The following is a 24019-nucleotide window of genomic DNA, read 5'->3' on the forward strand; positions in this document are numbered from 1 at the left end:
AAAGAAATACATACATAAGAAATCAAAAAGAAACCAATCCTAGAAACCTAAAACTTCTAATCAATTTTAAATCTTAAAAAGCTTAATTAAAAGAGCATTAGTTAAGCACACAGGACAAATACATGCATCAAAGCACTGGTGATACAACATTTTTGTGTTCTAACTAAAGCCTCACATAAGCTACTTATTCACAGATTCTGTAGTGAATATCTGTTGTATTGGTCTGTGCAGCATCCATTCCAGTTTCTTCAGGTATAAATGCCTTGATTTTCCTTTGAAAACCCAGAGTTCCCCAACTCTAGATCTATGTGGTTTTAAAGTGGTTGACCTTGCCTTCTGGTTTCTTGAGCAAGTATATGCTCTAGGATATCCAATGAGAATACCACTTTCCTCTAAATAGGATCATTAGTTCAGGAATTACTTTATGACCTAGGTAAGGTCAATAAAACCAAATTTGGAACTTTTGATAAAATTATAGGTTTCTGGTGCTATATTTGTACCTGGATGGTTAATCTAGAACTGCTGGTGGCAATTGTTCTTGCCACCTATTGGGAGGCACATGTCTCAGAGTAAGACAAATATAAGGAAGTAAAAGCTAAACTGAGGCAAAAGAAACTAAATCTTGATATTCTAAATCCAGCCAAGTCCACTTCTGGACTTCTCAAAGATGCAAACTAATGAGTTACTTAAACCATCTTAAGTCAGGTTTCTGACAGTTACTAGTATAATAGAAATTAACATACAGCTTAAGGTTTTATATTTGATTCCAAATTATCACCTTCTAATAAATTTTACAAAATTAAAATTTAAGCAGAATTTGTAGGAAATAACTGATCAAGTGTAAAAATTTAGGATCTTACTGAATAAATTCCAAATCATGAAAAGAAATATGTTGAAAATTTGAAGAAAAAGAAATTTTTGAAATAATGGTTTGTATTGCTTTTTGTGTCTAACAATTGCCTTCTATGTTTTTCTTGACTAGTAGATAGATAGGTAGATAGATCTCCCTTATTCTTCACAATGAGCTTTATAATTGATAGCAAAGTATTTTCAAAATGCTTTGAAAACTGCCTATATTTGCTACTTCTGTAGGTAATAATTTTTTATTTAGGATACAGTTCACAATGATTTTTACAAAGACAATTATTTTTATTATCTTGTAGAATTCTTAGCAATAATTATATGCCTTAATATTGTGGAGAATGTCAAAATAAACTTAAAAGTTGCAAAACACGAAGTCATATACAATCTTATGATATTGAAAAGATAAGAGTTTATTTCAAATAGATGAATTAATTAATACTACCAACTGAGAAATTATGAAGTAATGCTTTCCTGATTAAGAAGGAATGCCTGGCTTATTTTATTTAATTTAAAAAATAAAATGTCTATCCTTCTGCTTCAGTGTGCTTACTATTCTTGCCTTATTTTTATCCAGTACCTTATTCTATAGTTTTAGCATATAGACTTCTCTCATCTCTAGTTGTAAGAAGTATCCTATCCTCATACAGGAAATTTTTACCATGACGTTTAGAATTTGTATCACCCATTCTCTCTGTTGATTAGAAAGTTAGCATTGTAAAAGTGAAAAAGATATTCACACATTAGGAAATCACATTCCACTTTACAAATTAAGACAAAAAACTTCAAGATACTAAATCACTAATTACTAGTTAAAGACAGACATCTATCTCTAATAGAAATATATGTATATATACAAAACCCCCTTAAATTCTTTATGTTTAATGGCAAAAATACCATATCCTTTGAATAAAATTATTGAAGGAAATATATACTCAAAATGTATTATTATTTTTTGACCTTATTAAGCCCTAACCATAAAAAAAAAAAAAGTACATTTTTAGCAATCTTCCAAAGGTAATAAATAATAAGAAAAGGGACTTACATGATCAATTAGTTCACGGACCATTCCGTTCCATTGTCCATTGGCATCATCCTGGGCTCCATATTTCCCATCCTCCACAAGTCTAATTTCGTATGTAAAGCCAAGGATTGTAGATAACTCTTTGAGGAGGTCAATACAATAGCCCTCAAATCGATCATTCCCATAAAGAGGTTTGTCAGACTTCTTAAATAGGACATAGGGTTCTTCCTAGAAACAGTGAACATGAAGGTAGGACGTATCAGTTAATCATGAAACTTATTATCAGAATTATAACTTACCTTAGTAGACAGAAAATTTCACATTAATTTAGGACAGCAGTCAATTTTATTTTCTTCTAATTGTAATTAATACAGTTTGAAACACTAAGAAGGTAGATTACTTGGAGAATGTTTGTGTCTCAGAAGACAGTATTTAAATATAATAATTTCACCACAACAATGTGATAAAAATATATGCTCCATATCTTCTAGCACATCTTATATCACATACAAAAAATAAGATATAATATGATATATGCTATCTAATATGCAATGCTAAGGTATAAAATCACCATCATTGCAATACCCCAATTTGAATTACACCATATAATTAATTTCTGGCATGCTCTTTCAGTGGGATCTATTGATAAAAGAATGAAAAAAATTATTACTTAATTGCCTACCATGTGCTAAGAACTGGATTAGGGCCTTTTACATATATTATCACATTTTGTCTTAAGAGCCATAAAAGTTACAACTGCTAGAATTATGAGAGAGAAAGTAGTAGCTTACTTTAGAATATAGAAGGAACTAACATTTATCAAGTGTTCATGCACTCAGCTAACATTTTATGGAGCACCTACTGAGAGCCAGCCCTTTTCTATGTAAAAGAGAAATCCCTGAGTTAAGAATTTCATGATATAAAAGAGGAAATCAATAATAAATGCCTAAACAAACAGAACACATGACTTACAGATGCTGATGAATGGTATAAAAACATAAACTAGAGCAATAAGATATAGAAGAACCACAGGTAACTGGCACGATAAGAAGACAAAATTGAGTAATATGTCTGGAAATCTTTTCTGAGGAGATGAAACATACCCTAGAACCTAAAAGATAAGAAGGAGTCTAGCCATTTGAAAATCTGAAAGAAGAGCATTTCAGGCCAAGGATGGAGCAGTAAAAAGCTTGAGATCAATATGACACTAGGGCATTTCTGGAAAAGGACAACAGCCATCAATAGGATTGAAGTCACATCCAGTATGTGAGGGAATTAGTTGAACAAGGTGAGAACGAAGAGAAAGTGAGGAGCCAAATCCTGTAAGGCTCTGCAGAGCAGGTCTTATTAAAGACTGTGTGTTTAACCATGTGCTAAGAGACTCCATGTATCAGTCTATTTTACTGGGAGCAGGCGGAGCACGGTGTGGCAGACTCTGCTATAAGTAAACCAGGGTGCAGTCGGCTCTATTACTTACTACTTGACAATGGGCAAAGCCTCTAGAAGCTGCTCTCTTAGGGAAAGACACTGCAAAGGGAAAAAGCTTAGGAGGCCATTGTGCCAGTTCATCTATGAATGTGATCACCTTCTTCTCAACCCCTGGAGAACAACAGTCATCTCATGATGGCCATTAGACCCAAAAAAGTTTTGGACAAATAGCAATGTGTCAGCTTGCCCATACTCATTTGAGAAACAAGATTAATTCTGTCTTTCTTCCCATCCCTACCTTTGACCTAGCTTTCCCCTATTGTTCTATTGACACTGCCGCAATGGGAACTCCCTCTCAGGACCCTGTGCTGCTCCTTCTCTTCTGCCTTAGTCTAAATGTAGATAACACTTAAGACGTGGTTATGGTCCCTCTCCCTTTCGTTTCTTAAAATTTGTCCCTAAGTGATCTTACCCATATACTTTAATTCAATAACATCTTTATGCTGATGAGTCCAAAATTTATCTACCCCAAAATTTATCTGACTCAGACCTCTCAAAGTAAGTCTTGGGCACACATAGCCAGCAGCACTTGTAAGCACCACTTAACGTCTTAGGGACATCTTACATCCCTTCATTCCCACATGGAATTCTTTTCCCCGAAACGTGTACACCTTTTCCATTTTTTCCACTTTCAGAAAACAGGAACCTTTCCAAAAACTTTCCAGTTACTCAGGCCAGCACTGATGCATCATTCTTGCTTCCCTTTCTTTTAGCTGACTCACTACAGAGCATCAAAAATGATCTTCTTAAAGTGTACACTGAGTTATATCCCCTGCACCACTTCAAACTATCCCATAGATTGCCAATACATTTACAATAACATTCAAAATCCTTCCCATGGCCCCTGAAATCTATTGTTCTACCATTTGCTTTCATCTTGATAAATGTTTCCAGCACTCACCAAAATTGATCAAGTCAAAAGCCAAGGAATCACTCTCACTCTGTCCTAACTTTTGGCAATCCTGTAAGTTCTTCCGTCAAAATGTATCCGGAACTCATCCATTTCTTTCCACCATCCCTGCTACCACCATGGTTCATACGGTCTTTAGTTTTCATCTGGATTCCTGTAGTAGCCTCCTACCTCTCCTTTCCATTTACATGTCCCCACAGTCCATCCTCCGCAGAAAGCCACAGAGATCTTGTGAAGAGTAAATATGATTTCATTATGCATCTGCTTAAAACCCAACAGTGGCTTTCTATTGACTCTAGAATAAAAGCAAAACTGCTTTCCCTGGCCTTCAAGGCCCCGACCACCTTCCTCTCTAGCCTTAGCATCTCATTTCTCTTTCTCATTATGTGCAGATACACTGGACTTGTCCTCAAGCTTGCCAGGCTCATTCCTGATTTGAGGTCTTTGCAAAGACTTTTTTCTCTCCCTTTCTGACTGGGAGGACCTTTCCTAAGATTTCACGTGGCTGTTTCATTCTCATCATTCGGGTCTCTGCTCAAATATCGCTTCTTCAAAGAAAACAAACTATATAACAATTACTCTGCATGGTTTCAGCTTGCTTTGTTTCCTCACAGCCCAATCTGAATTATGTATGCATGTATGTACATACGTGTGTATGTATGTATATGTGTATTTATTTATTGGTGTGTGTGTGAATTTCTTTCCCTACTTGAGTGTAGAGACGTTAGAAATTATGTTCATTAATATATTCAGTGCCTGTAAAAATGCCTGGCAACCAGTTGATGCTCAAGAAACATGGTCAATGAACAAAATGTTCATCGTAAAGGTTTATACTCAACCTTTTCCTCTCCAACCTCATCTTCTCTTTAAATTCAATATACCCTGTTTTCTTGCAGTTCCTCAAATACTTTGTTATTTTCTGCCTCAGAGACTTTTTACATACTATTCTATCTGTTTTTAATGCCCTTCAGATGGTAGGCCCCTGGCTTTCTTTAAGGCTCAAATTAAATGTGAAACCTTTCCTGGGCTCTCTATGTAAAAAGAAACCTGCTATTCTCTATCTCAACACTTTATTTTCTCATAATAATTAACCTAATTTCTATTATATTATTTGTTGGCTTACTTCTTTTTTGTTTGGCTCAGTCCCTGGAATATAACAACCACATTGATTCATTATAGTATCTCCCACACCTAACACAATGCCTGCCACATAGTAGGTGTTAGGAAAAGATCAATTAAATGATAAATTAGTTAATTTTCTGACTTATTTTCTCATTTCTGAGTGTGTTTAACCATGCTTTTAAAGTTGTTTTGAGAAATAAACAAATGGAATCTGGTTGATATAAGCTTCTTAATAGTATTTCATTATTTTAGACACAGTAATTTTGATGGATTTTTAATAGACTTTATTTTTACATCAGTTTTAAGTTCACAGTAAAATTGAATGGGAAGTTCAGAGAGTTCCCACATACCCCTACCACCACACATGCCTAACCTCCCTGACTACCAACATCCCCCACCAGAGTGACACATTTGCTATTTTTGATGAATCTGCATTGACACATCATTATTACTCAAAGTCTGCAGTTTACATTAGGGTTGCACTTTCTGTGGGTTTTGACAAATATATAAATACATGTAGTATAATGACGTTATATATTTGTAGTCAAATATATAATGACCCTATTGTAGTATCATACAGAGTAATTTCACTGCCCTACAAACATTCTGTGTTTACCTGTTCATCCCTCCTTCCCCTCCAACCTCTGGCAACCACTGATGTTTTTTATTTTCTCTACAGTTTTCTCTTTTCCAGAATGTCATATAGTTGGAGTCATATAGTACGTAGCCTTTTCAGATTGGCCTTGTCCATTTGGTAATACGCATTTAAGCTTCCTCCCTGTCTTTTTATGGCTTGCTAGCTCAACACTACAAACATGACAGATACAGACTTCTTCTACCCTTGAGAGTTCATATTATGCCTCCCTGGTCTTCTAGTCTTTAAAGTTAAACAACACATTTCCATTGATCACAGTTTAAATGCTCTTGTTACCTTGGAAGAGGAGAAAGCCCTGCAGCTAAACAACTTTCTCGTGCTGGGTATTCACATTTCAGGCATATTCAGGTGCCTCTTTTCCTGGTTATCTCACGACAACTGTTGAATATTTTTACCATAATATTTATCATGTGGAGTAGGGAGTGCTGATTTACATATGTATCTTCTGAACTAGACTTGAACAATTTAAATGGCAAGACAGGTTCTTAAATTTGTATCAAGAGTGCCAAACATCACCAGGCACATAGCAGGCTTGCAAATAAAATGACTGCTGTGATAAACTGAATGGAAATGGACTGCTCTGGTCAACTGGGGAAGCCAAGGGAACTTGGAGGAAAGAAATCATAACACAGTTATGTTTCCCGATGGGGTCTGGGTATAGTGGTAACAAATCCTTAGGTTCCTAACCCGTGGACAGAGGGTTAGGGACTTGAGAAAAACATATCATGTTCCCCTAAAGAGGAGGGGTCAGCTAGAGAATTTTGAGCTGGTAGAATGGGAGTCAAAGAAGCATGTTGGTACAATAGATTAACTATCAAATTCATACTTTGGTTTCAGTCATTTTTTTATTTATAAGCAAATAGATGTGTATTTTTAAAACTTAAAAGTCACAAAGATTGACCCTTTTCAAGCTCCACGCACTAAGAAATAGCACTATCTAACATTTTCCAAGTGCCCACACTGTTCTGAGAACTTTCCTTGAATTAACTCATTTATTCAACAATACAGCATGTGAGGCCAGTGATATTATTATTTCTATTTAACAGATGAAGAAACTGAGGGCGGAGTGCTAAGTATTTTGCCTAAAGTCAACAGCCAGTATACAACCTAGGTAGTCAGATTACTGGATTGCTTACCATTACACTGTACTTCCCAAACTAAATGGCTCCTAGTGATTGTTTCCAAACCTCATATGAATGCATAATTACACGTAGCTCATTAGATAACTTAATATGTATTGTATGGCATTATTTTTTTTCAATCAACTGGAATTACCACTGTGCCAATATACTGCATGCAAAATAGTGATACATCTACTAATTGAGCAATGTAATCAAAACAACATTGTAGGACAGAATAGAAGTAATTCTATTTTCTGCATCATAAATTATCTCCTTTCCAAGTAAGAACACAATTTTTTAACATAAAAGTACTTCAAGAATTTGTAAAAATAGCATTTTTAAGCCCAACAGATTTAGGCAGCAACATATGTGTCTAAAAAATGTTTTTTACTCATTTGGACTATTAAGTCATCATTGTCTCTATTAAAATTTTTTTCCAAAATATCTATGGTATACTTTTCATACAAGCTCATTTGAACACTGGGGGAAAATAAGATGAACGTCAGTAATTACTTGAGTGTTTGAGGCATGTGAAAGATATACGTGCATTCAGTACAAAAGCAGAGCAAAAATTCTAAACATTATTATGGTATTTAAATCTCACTAATCCAGTTTTTTGTAGTAACCATCCTACGTATTAACTTGATTTCCTTTACTTATCAGCTAATAAGAAAAATTCTGTTATAGGCAAATAAATTTGTTGATCCCTGTGAGATTAAAAAGCCTATTTAGATAAATATTTTAAACAGGTTTTCATATCACCAGGAAAAAATATGTTGTCTGAGTGCATCTTTTTAGTATTTATGGATCTCCACTATGTCTAGTGTCACTCTTCCCATATTTAATTTTGAGAAGTAAGACACACTTTTCCAGCTGTGATTCCTATCTCCAGCTACACTGTGTCACAAGATAGTTTACATCGAGTTATGACTCTCCTTTAGACTCTCTTTCTCTGTTTCACGCAGCACAAGGATAAATAATAACCTCGTGTAAGAAAAGAAAAATGGCACCAGAAGCAATTACTGTACCACATACTGAGTTCAATGAATAATATGATAAAACTCTCCTGGGCAACTTTACTGATTTCTCACATAGACTTAAATCTCGACATCAGCATTTGCTAGAGGTAAAGGCACTTCATTCCACTGGGCTCTGTAATAAGGATTTGTCAGCATTTCCACTATCAACCCCAGTTTTAAGAAACCCAATAACTCATGTATTTTTATCTGCATTAGACTGAGAGTTGGCATAGAATAAACCCAAAATGAAGTTCTGAAAAAGTGAAATATGTCTTAAGGTTAAGGGGAACAAAATGTTTTATTTAAATATAATAAAACTTTATGTTTTTAAGTGTATAACTCGTATATCTCTCAGCCCTCATCTGAAGAGAGAGAAATTATCTTTTTCATGTATTAACCCTTGAACTATCATTGTCTTACCCACGATATTCAAAAGCTTAGGGACATAAAAATGCAAATTAATTTTACATGATGCATGTAAAATATCTCCTACTATTAAAATAATAAGGATAATAACGAATTTGTTTACTTATTCAAAATGTACTAAACTCTTATTATCGATACCAGTACTCTTTTAGACTCCTGGTATGCAACAATGAAAAACAAAACAATATCTAAAATTCCCAGCTCTTATGGAGCTCCCAATTTAGTGATGAATTTAAGATTTTCTCTATTTTCTGTAATCCTGTATTATTTACATGGCTACTTTGCTTCATTAATTACCAGAGGGAGAGTAACACTAGAGAGTACATTTTTGAGAAACATGACTCTGTCTTGTTTTAGAGGATTCCAGTGAACATCAGGACCAATGTCACTGTGGTCCTCAAATCATTTCTCTGGGAAAACAGAAAGAGATCTTCAGTTAGTCCCGGTCTGGTTTTGAATTTACCCTTATAACCAGAAAACTTTTAAAATTAGTTTGTGGAAAATAGCTGAAACTCCAGTTGTTTATGAGTAAAAATATCAACTATTAAATATTTATATTTTGTGAATTAATGTTTATATTGTTAATGGCCCTTAATTTTTCCTTAATGAAGATAGGGTTGATAAAAAACACCTTTTTTAAAAAAAGCATTTCTACAGGCCAAATGAAAAAGACATGTTTACAATAATAACATTATATTAAACTAAAGTTATGGAGATTAAAACTTGAGCTGAGCAGTTAATATTTTCCCAAGAATCATATATTTCTTTCTATTTTCTGAGCCTCATGCACATACTCTTTGTATCCTATCATTGCTCTCATACTGAAAGCATTAAATAATAAATAATAACAGAGCAACTTAGTTTTCAGAGGGTAGAGATCAGGTAGGTGCTACAAAGTTTATTAGAAATAGAAGGCTAATGAATGGGCAGTATGATGTTCAGGGGCAACGATGCTGCTGATGTTGGCTCTTGAGAGAGGTGAGTCAACTCCTTAAAACTATAGACGTTCTACCTTTGAACACAAGAAGAGAAAAAAAAGATCTCAACTTCTTGCCCTGGGAAGCTCAAGAAAAGGCAAAGTGAAGAATCATGCTTTCAAAAGGGAGAATAAAGATGAAAAGACGTTATCATAGACAGCGACACCAAGAAGATAGATATTTCTGTAACAAATAAGTTATCAACTTAACTATCTGACCATAGTTTATCCCACTGCTCTAATAAGCAACACTCCTACACAGATTAAGAACACACAGTGCATGATGTGAACCTGAAAATAAAGAGCTTATGATATCAGTAAGAATGTTTTCTCAATACTAACACATGTTTTCAGTTGACATGTTTTGGCTTTAATTTGCCAACATCATTTTTGTTTGGAATAGTCTCCTGTAAGTAAAAACAGCAACTCCAAAGATGATCAGTGAATTATAATGCTTTTCCAAGAGAGCACACTGTAAGTTTTATATGATGTTTAACAAATGCATGTAGATACCTACAATTAATAACCTCATGTTAAAATAGAAATGTAAAATCTATTGTTCATCCATCCAATCTTCCACCAATGTATTCATTCATGCATTCATTAATCAAATATTTTAGTTCAAATTTTGTATACAAATTTCTAGAACAGAGTTCTGCAAAATATCTCTTAAAAACCAAATAATAATTTTTTTGGTTTTGTGGGCAATACATTTGCAACCACTCAACTTTGCCGTTGTAGAGTAAAAGTGACCACAGAAACAATGAACAAGTTGGCAAAAACTGTCAGAGTTTTTAGAAATCTATTTTTTAGCAACTCTGGAATCTAATAAAAACTCACAACAACCAGGAGGATGCTTTGTGAAGAGAAAAACTACAGAATTTTGGTAGGAGAGCTCTGTGGCATATCAATTTACCAAGTTACTACTACTGTCCACTCCCCAATTCTGCAGCAGCCTTGGAGATGGCAGCCTGCATTCCTGGTGCAGGTTTTGGGTACTGTAGGGAATTTTATGAGCCTAGTCTCAAAGAAAATGATCCTATGTCTTTACCTCTGTGATGGTTCCTTGAAGAATTAGCTCAAGGGCTAGAGAAAACAGCAAGGACAAGAAATAAACCAAAATGCCTGGCATAGAAGGAAAAGAAGAGGCTCAGGAAAGAGATACTTGGGACAATAAGGGTTGCGAGAAGTCCTAGCACATTCAAGGAAATCTAGAAAGCCACATACATGCCTATGGTAGGATGTATGTTCAGAAAAGACCTGAGGAGACTCGAAGCATTTACTCTGGCTGGACTTCAGGCTCTGTGCAAGCAGAAAGGAAAGAAGGGTAGAACTGTAAACTGCCAGACTAAACAGTGAGAGAGTGTCTCAATATAAAAACTACAAAGATGGAGAAAGGTTTTGATTGTTGTTAATTTGTTCCAGGAATTTAAGGAAATCGCAGTAAAGTCATTAGAGGACCTCTAACCTCAAAATCACACACTCCAGTGGCCACACACAACAAAGAATATAGAGTTCACTGATTTATTTCAGCAAGGTCACTAAGCAAACAACAACAACAGCAATAACAGTTACAGCAAATCCTAGGGAGTGAGGGGTAGACTCTAACTTACAGGGCTGCTAAATTGTAATATTCAAAATGTCCATTTTTCAATAAGAAATATGAGGTATAGAAAGAAACACGAAGGGACTTTTAAAATTATAATACTGATTCCTGTGCTTTACCCCCAGAGATTCTGATGTAATTTATCTAGGGTGCTACCCTGGAATCATTACTTTCACAAAACTTTCCAGGTGATTGTAATGTGTAGCTGGGCCAGCTTAATGTGCGTGTGACCTGTGTAGTTGCACAGGACCCAGAACACTCTGAAGAGTTCTGTACTAGGTCTAATACTCTGTTGGTGCCCTTTTGAAATTCTAAATAATTTTTTCAAATTTTTAAAATTCAAGTATTATCAGTTACAATGTGTAAATTTCTAGTGTACAACATAATGTTTCAGTTATACGTATATATACATATATTCAATTTCATATTCTTTTTCATTATTAGTTACTATAAGATATTGAATAAAGTTCCCTGTGTTATAAAGAATAAACTTGGTTTTTACTTATTTTTATTCTTAATAAGCTTTTAATAAGAGATCCTCCTTTTTATTTTGCACTGGGAATAGAAATCATGTAGCTTGTCCTGTATGCAGTCAGCAATGAAAACACTGACCTAAACAAAGAAGTGGTCTACATGGAAATATTTCAGAGAGAGAAAATTATTCATGTAGATGCTCAAAAGAATAAATAGCTCTGTATGTTTTGTGTGGAATAGGAAAGATAGGGGAAGATAATATCATGGGGACCTAAGTTAGGAAGCAAACTGTATTCCTATAAAATTCTGAAAAACTATCTAAATGTAATCACTGTTGATCATCAGTGCTTGAATTCATATCCTGCTTAGAATGGCATCTTCTTTTCTAAGATTATTTTTAAGCATCTGCCTAAAACCAATTTTGATGCAGGAAATGAGGTTGAGGATTTTTTTCTTTAATATTCTCCCTGTAGGTAATTTCTTACTCCTTAGATATTGGATGAATCTGAATGCATGTTTGGGACAGAGATAAACCAAACCAAGAGGATGAAGATATAAACTGTTGGAAAATGGAGTTTTCAATCATCAGGATTCTGTTTCTTATAATTTAGTGCAACAATTAAAGTTTAGAGGCTCTTTGGTCTTAGAAAGGAGCACCCAACATTAGTCATCCACTAGCTCTACTTAAGTTTCTCTAAAAAGGGCTGAAATATGTTAGAAAAATGGATTAGAATAAAAAACTGTTACTAACTGGTTTTTTAACCTCATCCCACCCAAAAGTTGATCAAATACTGACAATCTCTTCATTGTTTCTGAATATGCACGTAAAATATGTGCAGTGAGGATTATTCACCCATGATCAGTAGTGGTTACCAGCATGTATATGATGAAAGTTCCTTTTTACATAATGAATGACAAGTTTGACTTTCAGCTGCTGCTCTTTGTAACCAATAAAATCAACAAATATTTATTGAATGCCCATCACTTAAAAGAAAATAACCTGCTTTAGGACAAAGGTGCTTCTCCTAAGTACCTTTTAATCTAGTTGAAAATACAGAACTTGCACATGAGAATGTAAACGAATAATACGAGTTTTCATGTAAGTGCCTAAGAAAGAAACTGTAAAGATAAAAGGACCATTAGGTGCCAGCTAAAGTAAAGTAAAAATGTCCCAAGGAGGTCAGATAAGTCATCCTAGAGAAACGGGCATCGTAAAATGGATTGTAGAATGAGTATAAATTAGATAAATGGGGAGAAGTAAGAGTCGTTCAGGAAAGAGAAATGAAGTAGCACATGGCCTGAAGAAGAGGAATGATGGTGTCTAAGGGGATGATGTTCATAGACACTCTAGAAAGTCTTAGGGGAAAATAGTACATGTGAGCACCATTCATTACCTTTTAATTCTCAAATTATTTTGTACCCATTAAAAATGATCACTTACTGACAATTTTGTGCCAGGAACTATGTTATGTATTTTCCAAATTCCTATCTCTAATACAAACTTTAAGTCACACATTATTTATTATCCTCATTATAAAGTTGCGGTAACTTGTCCAAGATAAGTCATCTGCTAAGTGACAGACTCTAGATTTTCTGGCTTCCATTTGTCCCTTCAGCCTACAGAAAAGCCCTTTCTCAGCTAGGTATTAAATTCAGTTACCAAGTGTCAACTAGTTGCAGAAACTGTCTACTCCTCTGTGGATGGTTGGTGGGGTAAGCAGTTCATGGATTTGCATATGTAAGTAAATTTCATCATAAATATTAATCAGTGCTTCAAAGTCATTGATTTCACCTTAATATAGTGTTTTGGTCCATAGCATATTCTAGAAAATTATCCCAAAAGTTTTATTTTTAAGAAAACACTCTGCAATTAAAAATCTTTGGAAATTCTATATAATTGTATTTCTTTGAGATACCCACAATACACATGAACTTATTAAAGACTTAGTGATAAAGAAGCATAGTGAATTTGGCTTAAACCAGTATTTTCTAAAAGCCATTAAACCACAGAATAGTTGTAGGTTGTGCCTGTATCACATACCTGTCAGAATCATGGAGCACACTCCAACATTCTGATGAACCAAATAATAAACATGGGATGCTACTGCTACCAAGTGTAGAAAGTGCATGCTGTATTGTAAAAGTAGGGTTTTGTTTCTAAGGTCAGATAGTATCATCTTTGCCAAACAATTGCAAATTTAAAAATTCAAATGAGGAAATATAAATTTAGATTTTTTTTTTAGAAACACAAAACTGACAAACATAAAAAAAATTATGGCCTTTGGCTCTAATTACATTTGAATGAAGTATAAAATATTCTTCTTAAATGAAGTGATAAAAAAAATGTGTTTGTTTGACCAATATGGGTTTGCTCAAAGTGATGAAAAATTTCATGAGTTATTTCTTTTAATTAATTACTACATAGAACTAAAGCTAAGAGAGCTCAGAACATAAAATTTATTGAATTCAGGTTAATAGTACTCATTTTTATTTAGGTGTCTAATTAATGACATAAATTAATGGCATAAATGCCTTATGAAGAGTGGACCTAATAAAATACAGTGACTGTAAATGGATAAGAACCTGGGGTATTATCTATTATTCTGGATTTCTAGGCAAAAAACAGTCACTTTAACGATGCCAGTAAAACGAAATACATATGTGTTTTCTGCCATGGAAAGAAGTCTTTACCTTTCTTTTTTGAGTCACTGTGGTCGGGTTAATTGGAGTCAGGATACAGTCTGTCATTAGGAGTAACATTTAAATCTCAAATAAAGAGAAGCAGTTAGGAATCAATGTCAAGTAATCAAGTTGTGGTTGAAAACACAGGAATCAGGACCTGAGAATCAGATATTGATCAGAAAGGGAAGTTAGGTTGGAAGTACCTGACATAGTAAGAACATACTGGTGTTGAAAGTCTCATGATTGTCATCTGACAACCAGGGACACTTGAGCCTAACTCGAAAGACTGTCTTTTTTTTTTTTAACCCTAGACTCTTTATATTCTCGGGAATCCCTGAACTTATTATTACTTTTCAAGCCAAACAGAATACAGGAGGTTTTAGGATAAAGTCAACAGAAGTATCAGGAAAAGAGAGAAATGTTCAGTGGTATAGATGCACTGAAAACATATATGTGCTAACTAAGCAACATGGCTACTATTCATAATGCCAGCCACTGTCTGTTTTGAGAACTCCAAATGTTATCTCCAGTCCAGACCATTCTCTTCACTTTTAGAACTACATGTCCAACTGCCAATCAGACAAATATCTCATAGAAGAATTAAATGCAATATGTTCAAAATTAAGTTCAACCTATATTACCCCAATTTGCTTTTTCACATCAATTCAGTTTCCAGCCACATTGGCCAGAAAAATAAAAGTCTCCCTAAACTCTGACCTCTTCTGAAACTCCAATTTGCAAACTGTTACTATGTATCCCCATTCTCTAACCTATATATCTTGGAAATTTGACTTCCTTCCCCCTAACCCTTTGGAAAATGCCATACTTTGGACCTTATCACCTTTTATTTCTGCAATATTCTCTTGGCTGGTCTCGCCAAATCTTAGCTCGTGAACTACGTACAATTCCGTCTCCAATACTAAGAAGGATTCTTAAAAAATCTCAATTTGATTATGTTATTCATGTACTTAAAATCCTTCAAAATTGCCCCATTATGAATAGCATACTGTCTAAATTCCTTCGGGAGACCTACAAAGGCCTTCTACTCTGCTGTTGCCTGCCTGCTCACTCTCACCCACTACTTCTCTCCCACATGGTCTGTGCTCCAGCTGTAGTGGGTTACTTAGTTATTCACATCCTCCAAACTCTTTCACATGCTGGTGCCTTCAAAAATACTTTCCTCACAGTCTGAAATATCTTGTCTTCCTTCTTCACGTAATCGATTCCTACTCTTAAAGCAAATATAGCTCAAGCAGGTACTGGATCCTCTCTTCTAATTCCTGGAAAATTGCGAACTATTGAGGCTCTGGGCAAATATAAACAGTAAACCCCCAACAGTAAAAAGAAAGAGTAACAAAGTCTTGCTAAGAGTTGTGGGCATGGAATTCAGATATGTACAGAAAATCGTGTGTGGAGGATAATTGGCAGGTTGTAGGCAAGATGTAAAAACACTGGGGCAAGTATATGAACATGTCATCAAGAAGGGGTTTTATTCTACTTAAGAGATAAAGCAGGTTCTGGGTGGCTCTTAAGAAATAAGTTGTATAAGCAGAGTGAAAAGAGAAGACTGACTGTTGGTGATGAATTCTGTTTAAAAAAGAATGGACTCTTGGAATAGAAAACTGTAGATCCAAAATTCAGTCTATTTTCTTGTTGAGATGTAGGTGGCACCACAGTCCCACCATTGTAATAGTATACTGATGTTGGCAGGGCAGGGCAGGGTGCTCAAGGTGGCCTACTCATTTAGCTGGAATTCATGACCTTTCCAAAAGAAAAAGAAAAAGAAGAAGAAGGGAAGAAAGAAAAAAAATTCTTTCAAATATATAGTTGTAAGGCAATCGATGAAGAAACTTATCTATCATTTTCAAAGATTTGATGCTAAATATGAGGCTACAGGAAACCAAGAAGACTTGGTCTCTCAAAAGCAGCTGAAAAAATACTTTGTTCTTCTCCCCATCAAAAGTTCTTGCTCAGAGGTCCATATTCTGTACTAACGAGAAAACTAGATAGATTCTCCAACACATTTCTGGGAAAATACCCACACTCCTTTGCCCTGACCTTCGCAGAAAACTGAAGGAGGAATTAAGTCCAAGTGACTCTGGATTCACCATGCTAAAATCTAGAGGACGAAATTAAAGTTTGCATCAGTCAAAAGTAAGTTCTCAAGCCTGTTTCTCCTTCTCGATTGAGAGCAGTAGCAGTCAGGACAATGTCACCCAGACTGTGAGCTGTGGGATTCCTTTCACAAATTACACAACAGAGAGAACAATATACAGACTTAAGTATTTATTAGACCTTCCAGATGGAAAGTCACATTCCTTCCAGAACAGTGTGGGCTTTAATTTCAAAGCCTGGTGTGGTTTGAGAGATGAAGGTTCTGTGTAACCCTGAGGCACTCTGCCAACCATTAAGCTTTACTCTGTAATTTTTATTTTAAAACTAACTTCTAAGCACTTTTCAGAGAAAAATTCAGCCATATGTAAAATTATCGTTAAATAATTTAAAACAAAATAATTAAATGGAACACTTAAATAATAAGAAGCTAGAAGACAGATAACCAAGCAGGAGGGAAATAAAAAGGAAATAGAAGAAAAATTAGTGACATAGAAAATAAGAAAGAAGAAAATGGCTAAAGTACAAACATTTCTTTTAGTAAAAGTAACATGTCTTTTAGTAAAATTTAATTAACCAAATTTTAAAAGAAGAAAAAATAAAGAACAGAATTTTACATGACAAAGGGACTCAGTAGACCTAGATTATAAATATACATGATGACCATATGTGAAAATCTATGTTCATAAATTTGAATACCTTGATACGTATCAATGAACAATATAAAACTGATTCAAAAATAAGTAATAAAATGAATAGGTCAGGAACTGTAAATGACATTGTATCAGTTATTAAATAAATCATTCCAGAAAAAAAATTAAATGCTGTGGAGTTCTTATACTATCACTGTTTACATTGTTTTTGTGTTGTTTTTTCCCTGAATCTTCCTTGAGGATTTTATTGGAAAGTTAAGAGGCAGCATATTATTTAATGTTAATGAGTCTAACTCCCATTATGGACATCTAGTGAATACTTTGCAGATTTGCAGACAATTCTAATTGTTAGCACTGTAAAACCCATCCTAGAATTAACAACAACAACAACAACAACAACAATAATAATAAAAGAGTATCAGTACTGGAACAGAAGATTAAAGATGAAACATAGAGTGCAAGTTTAAACAGAAAACTAGGCTCTTAGTGAAGGAGAATGTAATGTTTTGTTCCTTCAGTTTCTGTTTTTCTTTAAATCTGATTTGGAAACATGATAAGTAGCTTTTCTAAAAGGTCTTCTGCTTGACAGCTGGCATAAGGGCACCAGGCCATCTGCCAAGTGAGGAGCCAAGCCAGGGCTAAACACCTCTGAGCAGAAGGAGCTGATATTCTCATGTCCTATCTATTAAACAGTTTGCATTTTTTTCCCAAAAAAGTGGCTGGTTGTTCCTATGTCTATCCTAAATTGCTTCAAAAATATATGCTATTTTTGATTATTTAAGAAAATTTCATGGAGATATTTATTATGATGGAGAGAAAAAAATAGAGATTTTTAGAATTAGCCAACTTTTGGTTAATGAGTATGAAAGAAATTGTGAGTCTCAGAATTGGAAGATGATTTAAAAAGAAAAGAAATTTGTATTTATCAATATTATGAAAAACATATATATTTTAGAACTAATTTAGTTAATCATGCTTTATAAATTCTTTCAAAACAAATTCAGAATTTATTGCTACATTATACATAAATAATTCACTTTAAGGTGTTTGTTGGCATTAATTTAAAATGCTCTTTTTAACCTGATGAGATTTAACAAGTATCATTAACTTTTGCAAAGTTATTCACTACTTGGTTTTATAATTTCTTATATTATCCAGGGCCTGTAGACAACTTCACTGCTTTTAATAAATACCACCACTGGTCTAAACTAATTTTAGTCATTCTACATAAGCTTGTTATGTTTTTCTTAGCTAAATTAAGGAAATGTCATAAATGTCTGTAGTAAACTCTGATCTTAGAAATGGAAAAAGATCATATGTTTAAGGGAATTAGTTAACAATAAGCTTAACTACTACTATTTCATTACATTTTAATGATTCAGATTACCCTAAAAGCAGTTGGAAAAATACATAGAAACGTAACTGGACAAGCGAAAAAACAAGTTCCAATTTATTTGGCAAGAAATGGCCAACAAGAACAGTAAGTAACCGATAAGTATAAGTAATAATAACACAGTTGAATGTTATTACTCCATTAACTGGGCAGCATTATTCATTTCTTTTTTCAGCCTTGGCCATTCCAACTGTTGTGCTTTTACTGATACAGTGCTGAGAAAGATCTTTCCGTTGTCTGATTCCTGGTCTTTAAATTTCCTTCTATTCACCATGGCTCTTAGAGTCTGAACTCTGCCATCTCTAATTAATATTCATGTCAGAAGCCTAGGGTGCACTACAGGCTGTCACAACTGGAAATGAGAATACCAGGAGGGAAAGGTGAAAAACCTAGCAGCTACCATCAGAACAACTTAATGTTTTCAAGACGAGGCAACACTAAGGATGACTGGTTTGTTAGGATCAAAAAGTACTGATGAGGGTCTCCATATGAGCTCATATATTGTCCTCTTGCCTGGAAAAGAAACCTCATTTTGAGATCTCAAGACATTAAAAAGTCACTTTCACATTAACTTTCTGGATAGAAATAACTATCATAATCTGGGGCTTATGTTTTAAAGCAACAACAAAATAGTGCAGCTAGCATGGAGACCATGCCTACTGACGTAGAGTATTTTACCTTAATAATTTTTAATAAATTATATTTATTATTTGCCTTTTGCTGTTTTTTTTTTTAATTCAAGGGCATTCTGAGGCAATCTATAAATTTTTTTCTCTTATCTTCTGTTTTGCAAGTCTAGTAAGCAAAGGCATTCTTTGAATGCCTAATTCACATACACACACATACATATACACATGCACAAATCCCTTTAGGACTCCACTGCAAGCACAATCATCACATTTTAGCTGCTGCAAACTCTGTTTACCTCCTTTCAAAAGAATAACTTCAGAGCATATACATAATATATAAAAAAACTAAGTCTTTATTGGCCATACTTATCATCCTAAGAAGAGTTTTTGTTTTGCTCTCTATCTATAGAAAATCTACCGGGATCTGGGAAGAGGAGAAGAACATCTTTCCCCCTGAAATGTAGTATTTTAATTACCTGGAATTGCAGTGAATCCTACAGAAATAATGATGTGTAATAGGTTGAAATTAGCTTTCAAGCAAAAAGGGCTGCTAGAGGTCTGGTAGGTGTGCTGTTCATTGACATCGCAGGAAAAATACTTGCTGATGTCAGAGCGGTAAGGGTTAGGAGGAGGGTGCGGCTTAGTGATTATCATTCATATGTTAGCAAAACCTGGTATGCTATTTAATTCCTTCACTTGACTGAATTATCAGTTTAGATTGGAGATCTTGGTTGTTACTGTCTTTCTACTGGTATTTCTATTTTGGCCATTAAATATTTCATTAGCTTAATACATAAGTGTAAGAGGAAAGAGGGGGAAAAAAAAGCTGAAGCTCAAATCAATCAAATGTGCTGTTTCACTTCTCTTCCAGTAAAAGGTTTGATGGGAAAGGAGACTGCACCTATTAGCTAATCTCCAAACTGCATTTCATTTCTGAATCTAATTTATTATCCCCCTACATGAGTAATCAAGATCTGAATACACAAAGTTATTGCCAACATCTCCATTCAGATATGACTAAATGGAGCTCATTACCTTCCTTCCCAACATCCTTATCATGTTCTGCGGCAATGCTAACATCCCGCCTCCCAGGCTTTTAACCTTGAAGTCCTCATCCATCTCTTTCAATTGTTTTTGCCCCACATGTAATCCATTCCCAAGAACTCTTGTGCCTGATTTTTCAGTATTGTCATCTCCTTCCTCTTGCTCATGGTTATAGTGTTTCTCAAATCAGACTCTATAAATCCCTCATTCAGTAGTGCCCATGAACAAACCATCTCTCATTTGTTCAAAGTGTTCCTTGGTGCACTTCTTTGTTAAACTCCCTTAGAATAATCTATCCTTTCCTTCTTTTTGGTATCTGAATTGTGACTATGGAATTTAAAGAGGTTGGGGTAAGTACTCTGGCTTGAATGAGTAGAAAAGTACTGGAACCATAAACAGAGTTTGGAAATACAGGAGGAACAGATATGGTAACGACTGAATTGAAGAAGGAGATCTGAATCGTGTTGAGTCTTGATCCTCAACACACAGGTAGACATACGTCCCATAAGTAGTTGCAAATTTACATCTGAATCTCAGATCGGGGCATAAGTGAAATATAGATTGTGTAATTTTACATGGTACCATTGTGAGTGCGTCTTTAAAAATGAGAAAGCTAAAGCAAAATTATTTCATTTCCATGTAGTCTGCTGTGGTTAGGTTGAACCCAAAATTCAGATTTCCCCAGTCATTCTTCTGTAACAGACTTAATCTATTGCTCCTAATAAAATAATCTACAAGAAAATTATGGTATTGACAATAATGTTGGCAATGAAAAAGAATATAACAACAAAATGAAAATATTTAAGGACCTTTATTATGATAGCATTTAAAAATAAGATTTAATAAAGAAAGATTAAGGAAGTGTGTGTGTGTGTGTGTGTGTGTGATTATGTGGTAAAAAATGAAGTTCTGGTCACTTATAAAGCTCTAAAAATTGAGACCCTAGTGTTTTAAAAATTATGCCTAATTTCACATTAAAACACACAGTTTCTTTCTCTATGACACCACCACCAAAAGTTTTATGTTGATCTGACTGATATGGAGGTCTAAGAGAATATAAGAAGTTATTTGAAATAAAATACATCAAGCTATTAGAGCAACAATGAAAGGGAGAAATGCAGTGTAAGCACCATCTCCGTCAAAGAAAAAATGTGGCCAGAAAAGGTCTGGTTTCCTTTGAGTAAGCTGGTTGCAGGAATGGGGTATAAGCCTGAGTCTGAATGAGGCACTCAGCTCACATTAACATTTAAGTAATACTTATACATGTATGTCTGTACATACGATATCTTCCTTACATTATTTTGGTCTTACTATCTCCCGAATACATGATAAAAACTGCTTAGAAATGGTCTAGAGATTGATAAGAATGAAAATCATTTTTTCTTTGTAAAGCTGCACTGTCTGGGTTTCCAAGCTCGAATGCTAGTAACTCTCGAAGAACTACGTGCTTGACAGTCCTGTGACAATAGAAAGCGAAGAATCAGAGGAAAAACCTATTGCAGGGACAGACTCGAAGCCCTAGAAATCTGCTTTTGTTGATATTATGGAAGAAGCTGCAGAATCGTTTAGGGGATGATTCGGTTAGTTCTCTCTTTTGTACTGTGATTCCTTCCATTGTCCTTGGAGTTCGCTCCCAGATAAGCCTCCTGTGTCTGTGGGCTGCAGCAATAAAGCTTAACAGGCCTAAGCAAGTCAAAGCAGTACTGAAACACACAACCTTCCAGGAAGTGCTAAGAAAATAAAAAATAAGACTAAGTTGCAGATGCAAGCATGTTTGTTAAATTCATTGAGCAAATGGGTAGAAAGACCCTCCTTAAGAATATGTGATTTTTCTAAAACAGTAATCAAATTCATAGTCATTTGCAAGCTAAAGTGCTACTAGTCATCAAGGGAAAGAACATGTACTATGGCATTTGGTGCTAGTAATCTTTTGATGGACAAAAACCAATTATTTTACAGGAGCAGCACAGTGGGAAGCACACGATATATTTAGACAAGCCTGAAAAAAATTACTGAAAGACAACAACACAGAGGGAAAAGAGGCATTCCCTATATGAACTTAAATAATTCAGCCACCTGATACTGCCTCTGGCTAGTGTATCCATAGTGTAAAGACAAGAGGGTGAGGGTAATAAGCTGAAAATAGAGCACATTTTATTCTTTAAAGGCTTTCTACCTCTCATTCAGAATTAGTATTTTTATTGCTATTTTTGGTGATTAGGAATTTATACTTTAACAATTGCTATGCAATAAATGAAATCATCATAGATGAAAACATGATTCTAAGGTTGAAATTTTTAATGCTGCTAATAATGAAAAACACAAGAAGCAAGGAAATTAAAACAACCATTGAATTTGAAATTCAAAGACCAGAGAGGTAATACGAGGACTATTAAAGAGAGCGCATGAGTAGACATGAGGTTTAGGTCTAGACCTGCAGGTGTAGTTACATAATTTCCAAATTATACGATACCATTTAATCCAAAACTGTAAATAAATAAATAAATAAATAAATAAATAAATAAATAAATAAATAAATATTTTGAAAAGTGTTTAGAGCTTTCTAAAATGAATTCATTCCATGATAAAACTCTACACTACATCCATGCAGTGTGTTGGGTATAGGTTGTGTTGTTGAAGAGAAGCAAAAGACATTGGTAAACAAGATGCTTAGTCTCAATTCTAAAGAGAAAAGGTGAGATAAGCCCCAATACTATTGTGACTGCCCAGAAAATTCTGAGATTATGGTTTAAAGAAGTGGAAAGAAAACTGAGTGTTCAATTAGGAGAGGAGACAAAAAGAGGCCCAAGACATCCAAGCAAGAGTAGCCTGTACCTTGGCGTCTGAGGGAAGTGTCCAGATGTTTGAGGACACACCTGTAATGGCATCATGGCGCTCTGGTATACATGGGATTTCTGAATGAGAAGCACTGCTTTAGGTGAGCAATTCTCAATCATACACTATAGCTATTAGACTTTTCCACATCAGGCCTCTAGAGATTTCATTTTACATTATTGGTTGCTCACGATGGCTACACAGATTGCCTGAAACCCCACTCCTCTACTTTCTCGCTCTGTGACGGTGAGGAAGTTACTTAGGCAATCTGAATACCAGCTTTCTCACCTGTAAAATAGTACTGATAATAGTATCTACCTCAAATGGCTATTACGACAATTAAATAAGTAAATCTTGAAACAATGTCCAGCATGTAGCCAGCATGCCAAAAATGTGTGCTATTATTTTTTTGTAATGAACCATAATCATATAATCACATTTCATGAAGCTGAGAAGCAGATAAAAGCACCAGCCTCAGTCACCACGGTCTTCTTTCAATTTTGCCAATTTTCCAAGATCTTTCCTGCTTTAGGTATATGCTGTTCTCTCTGCTGAGAATACTCCTTCCCCTGTTCTTTACCTTGATAATTTCTTCTCACACTTTGGGTCTCAGCTGTCTATTCTTTTCCAGGGAGGCCTGACCCAACTCATCCTTCCACTCCTGATCCCAGTATAGATAATTCTGTAAAAGTCATCATGCCATTTATTTTCTCTTATATCCTAATCACATGGTATGGGATGTGTGTGTGTGTGTATAATTCTCCTTATGAATCCTTACCATTTTCTAAACTCCATAACGGCAGAGACCATGTCTGTTTTGTCCATCAAACACAGTGGTTAGCATAAAGTGTGGTATGTCATCATCATTCAGTACATATTTTTTAAATAAAAAAAGAAAGAATAAAAATAAAAAAATACATAAAATTCAAGAGAAATGGAGCTGATTATGATAAGCACAGTGATAATGTCAAATTCTAGAATACCTCACT

The 24019-nt window shown here is 34.7% G+C and overlaps 1 protein-coding gene across 3 annotated transcripts in view; it reads right to left on the bottom strand.

Moving 5' to 3' along the window:
- Positions 1-24019, bottom strand: part of GRIK2 (glutamate ionotropic receptor kainate type subunit 2) — a 605730-nt gene that overhangs the window by 179197 nt on the left and 402514 nt on the right. For all 3 annotated transcript variants that reach the window (XM_031456080.2, XM_031456083.2, XM_031456088.2), the window contains one exon: positions 1907-2113. In XM_031456080.2, the coding sequence (XP_031311940.1) occupies positions 1907-2113 (207 nt within the window). The remainder of the gene's footprint in view (positions 1-1906; positions 2114-24019) is intronic.

The sequence above is a fragment of the Camelus dromedarius genome, chromosome 6 (genome assembly GCF_036321535.1).
Source record: "Camelus dromedarius isolate mCamDro1 chromosome 6, mCamDro1.pat, whole genome shotgun sequence".
Classification (NCBI taxonomy): Eukaryota; Metazoa; Chordata; class Mammalia; order Artiodactyla; family Camelidae; genus Camelus; species Camelus dromedarius.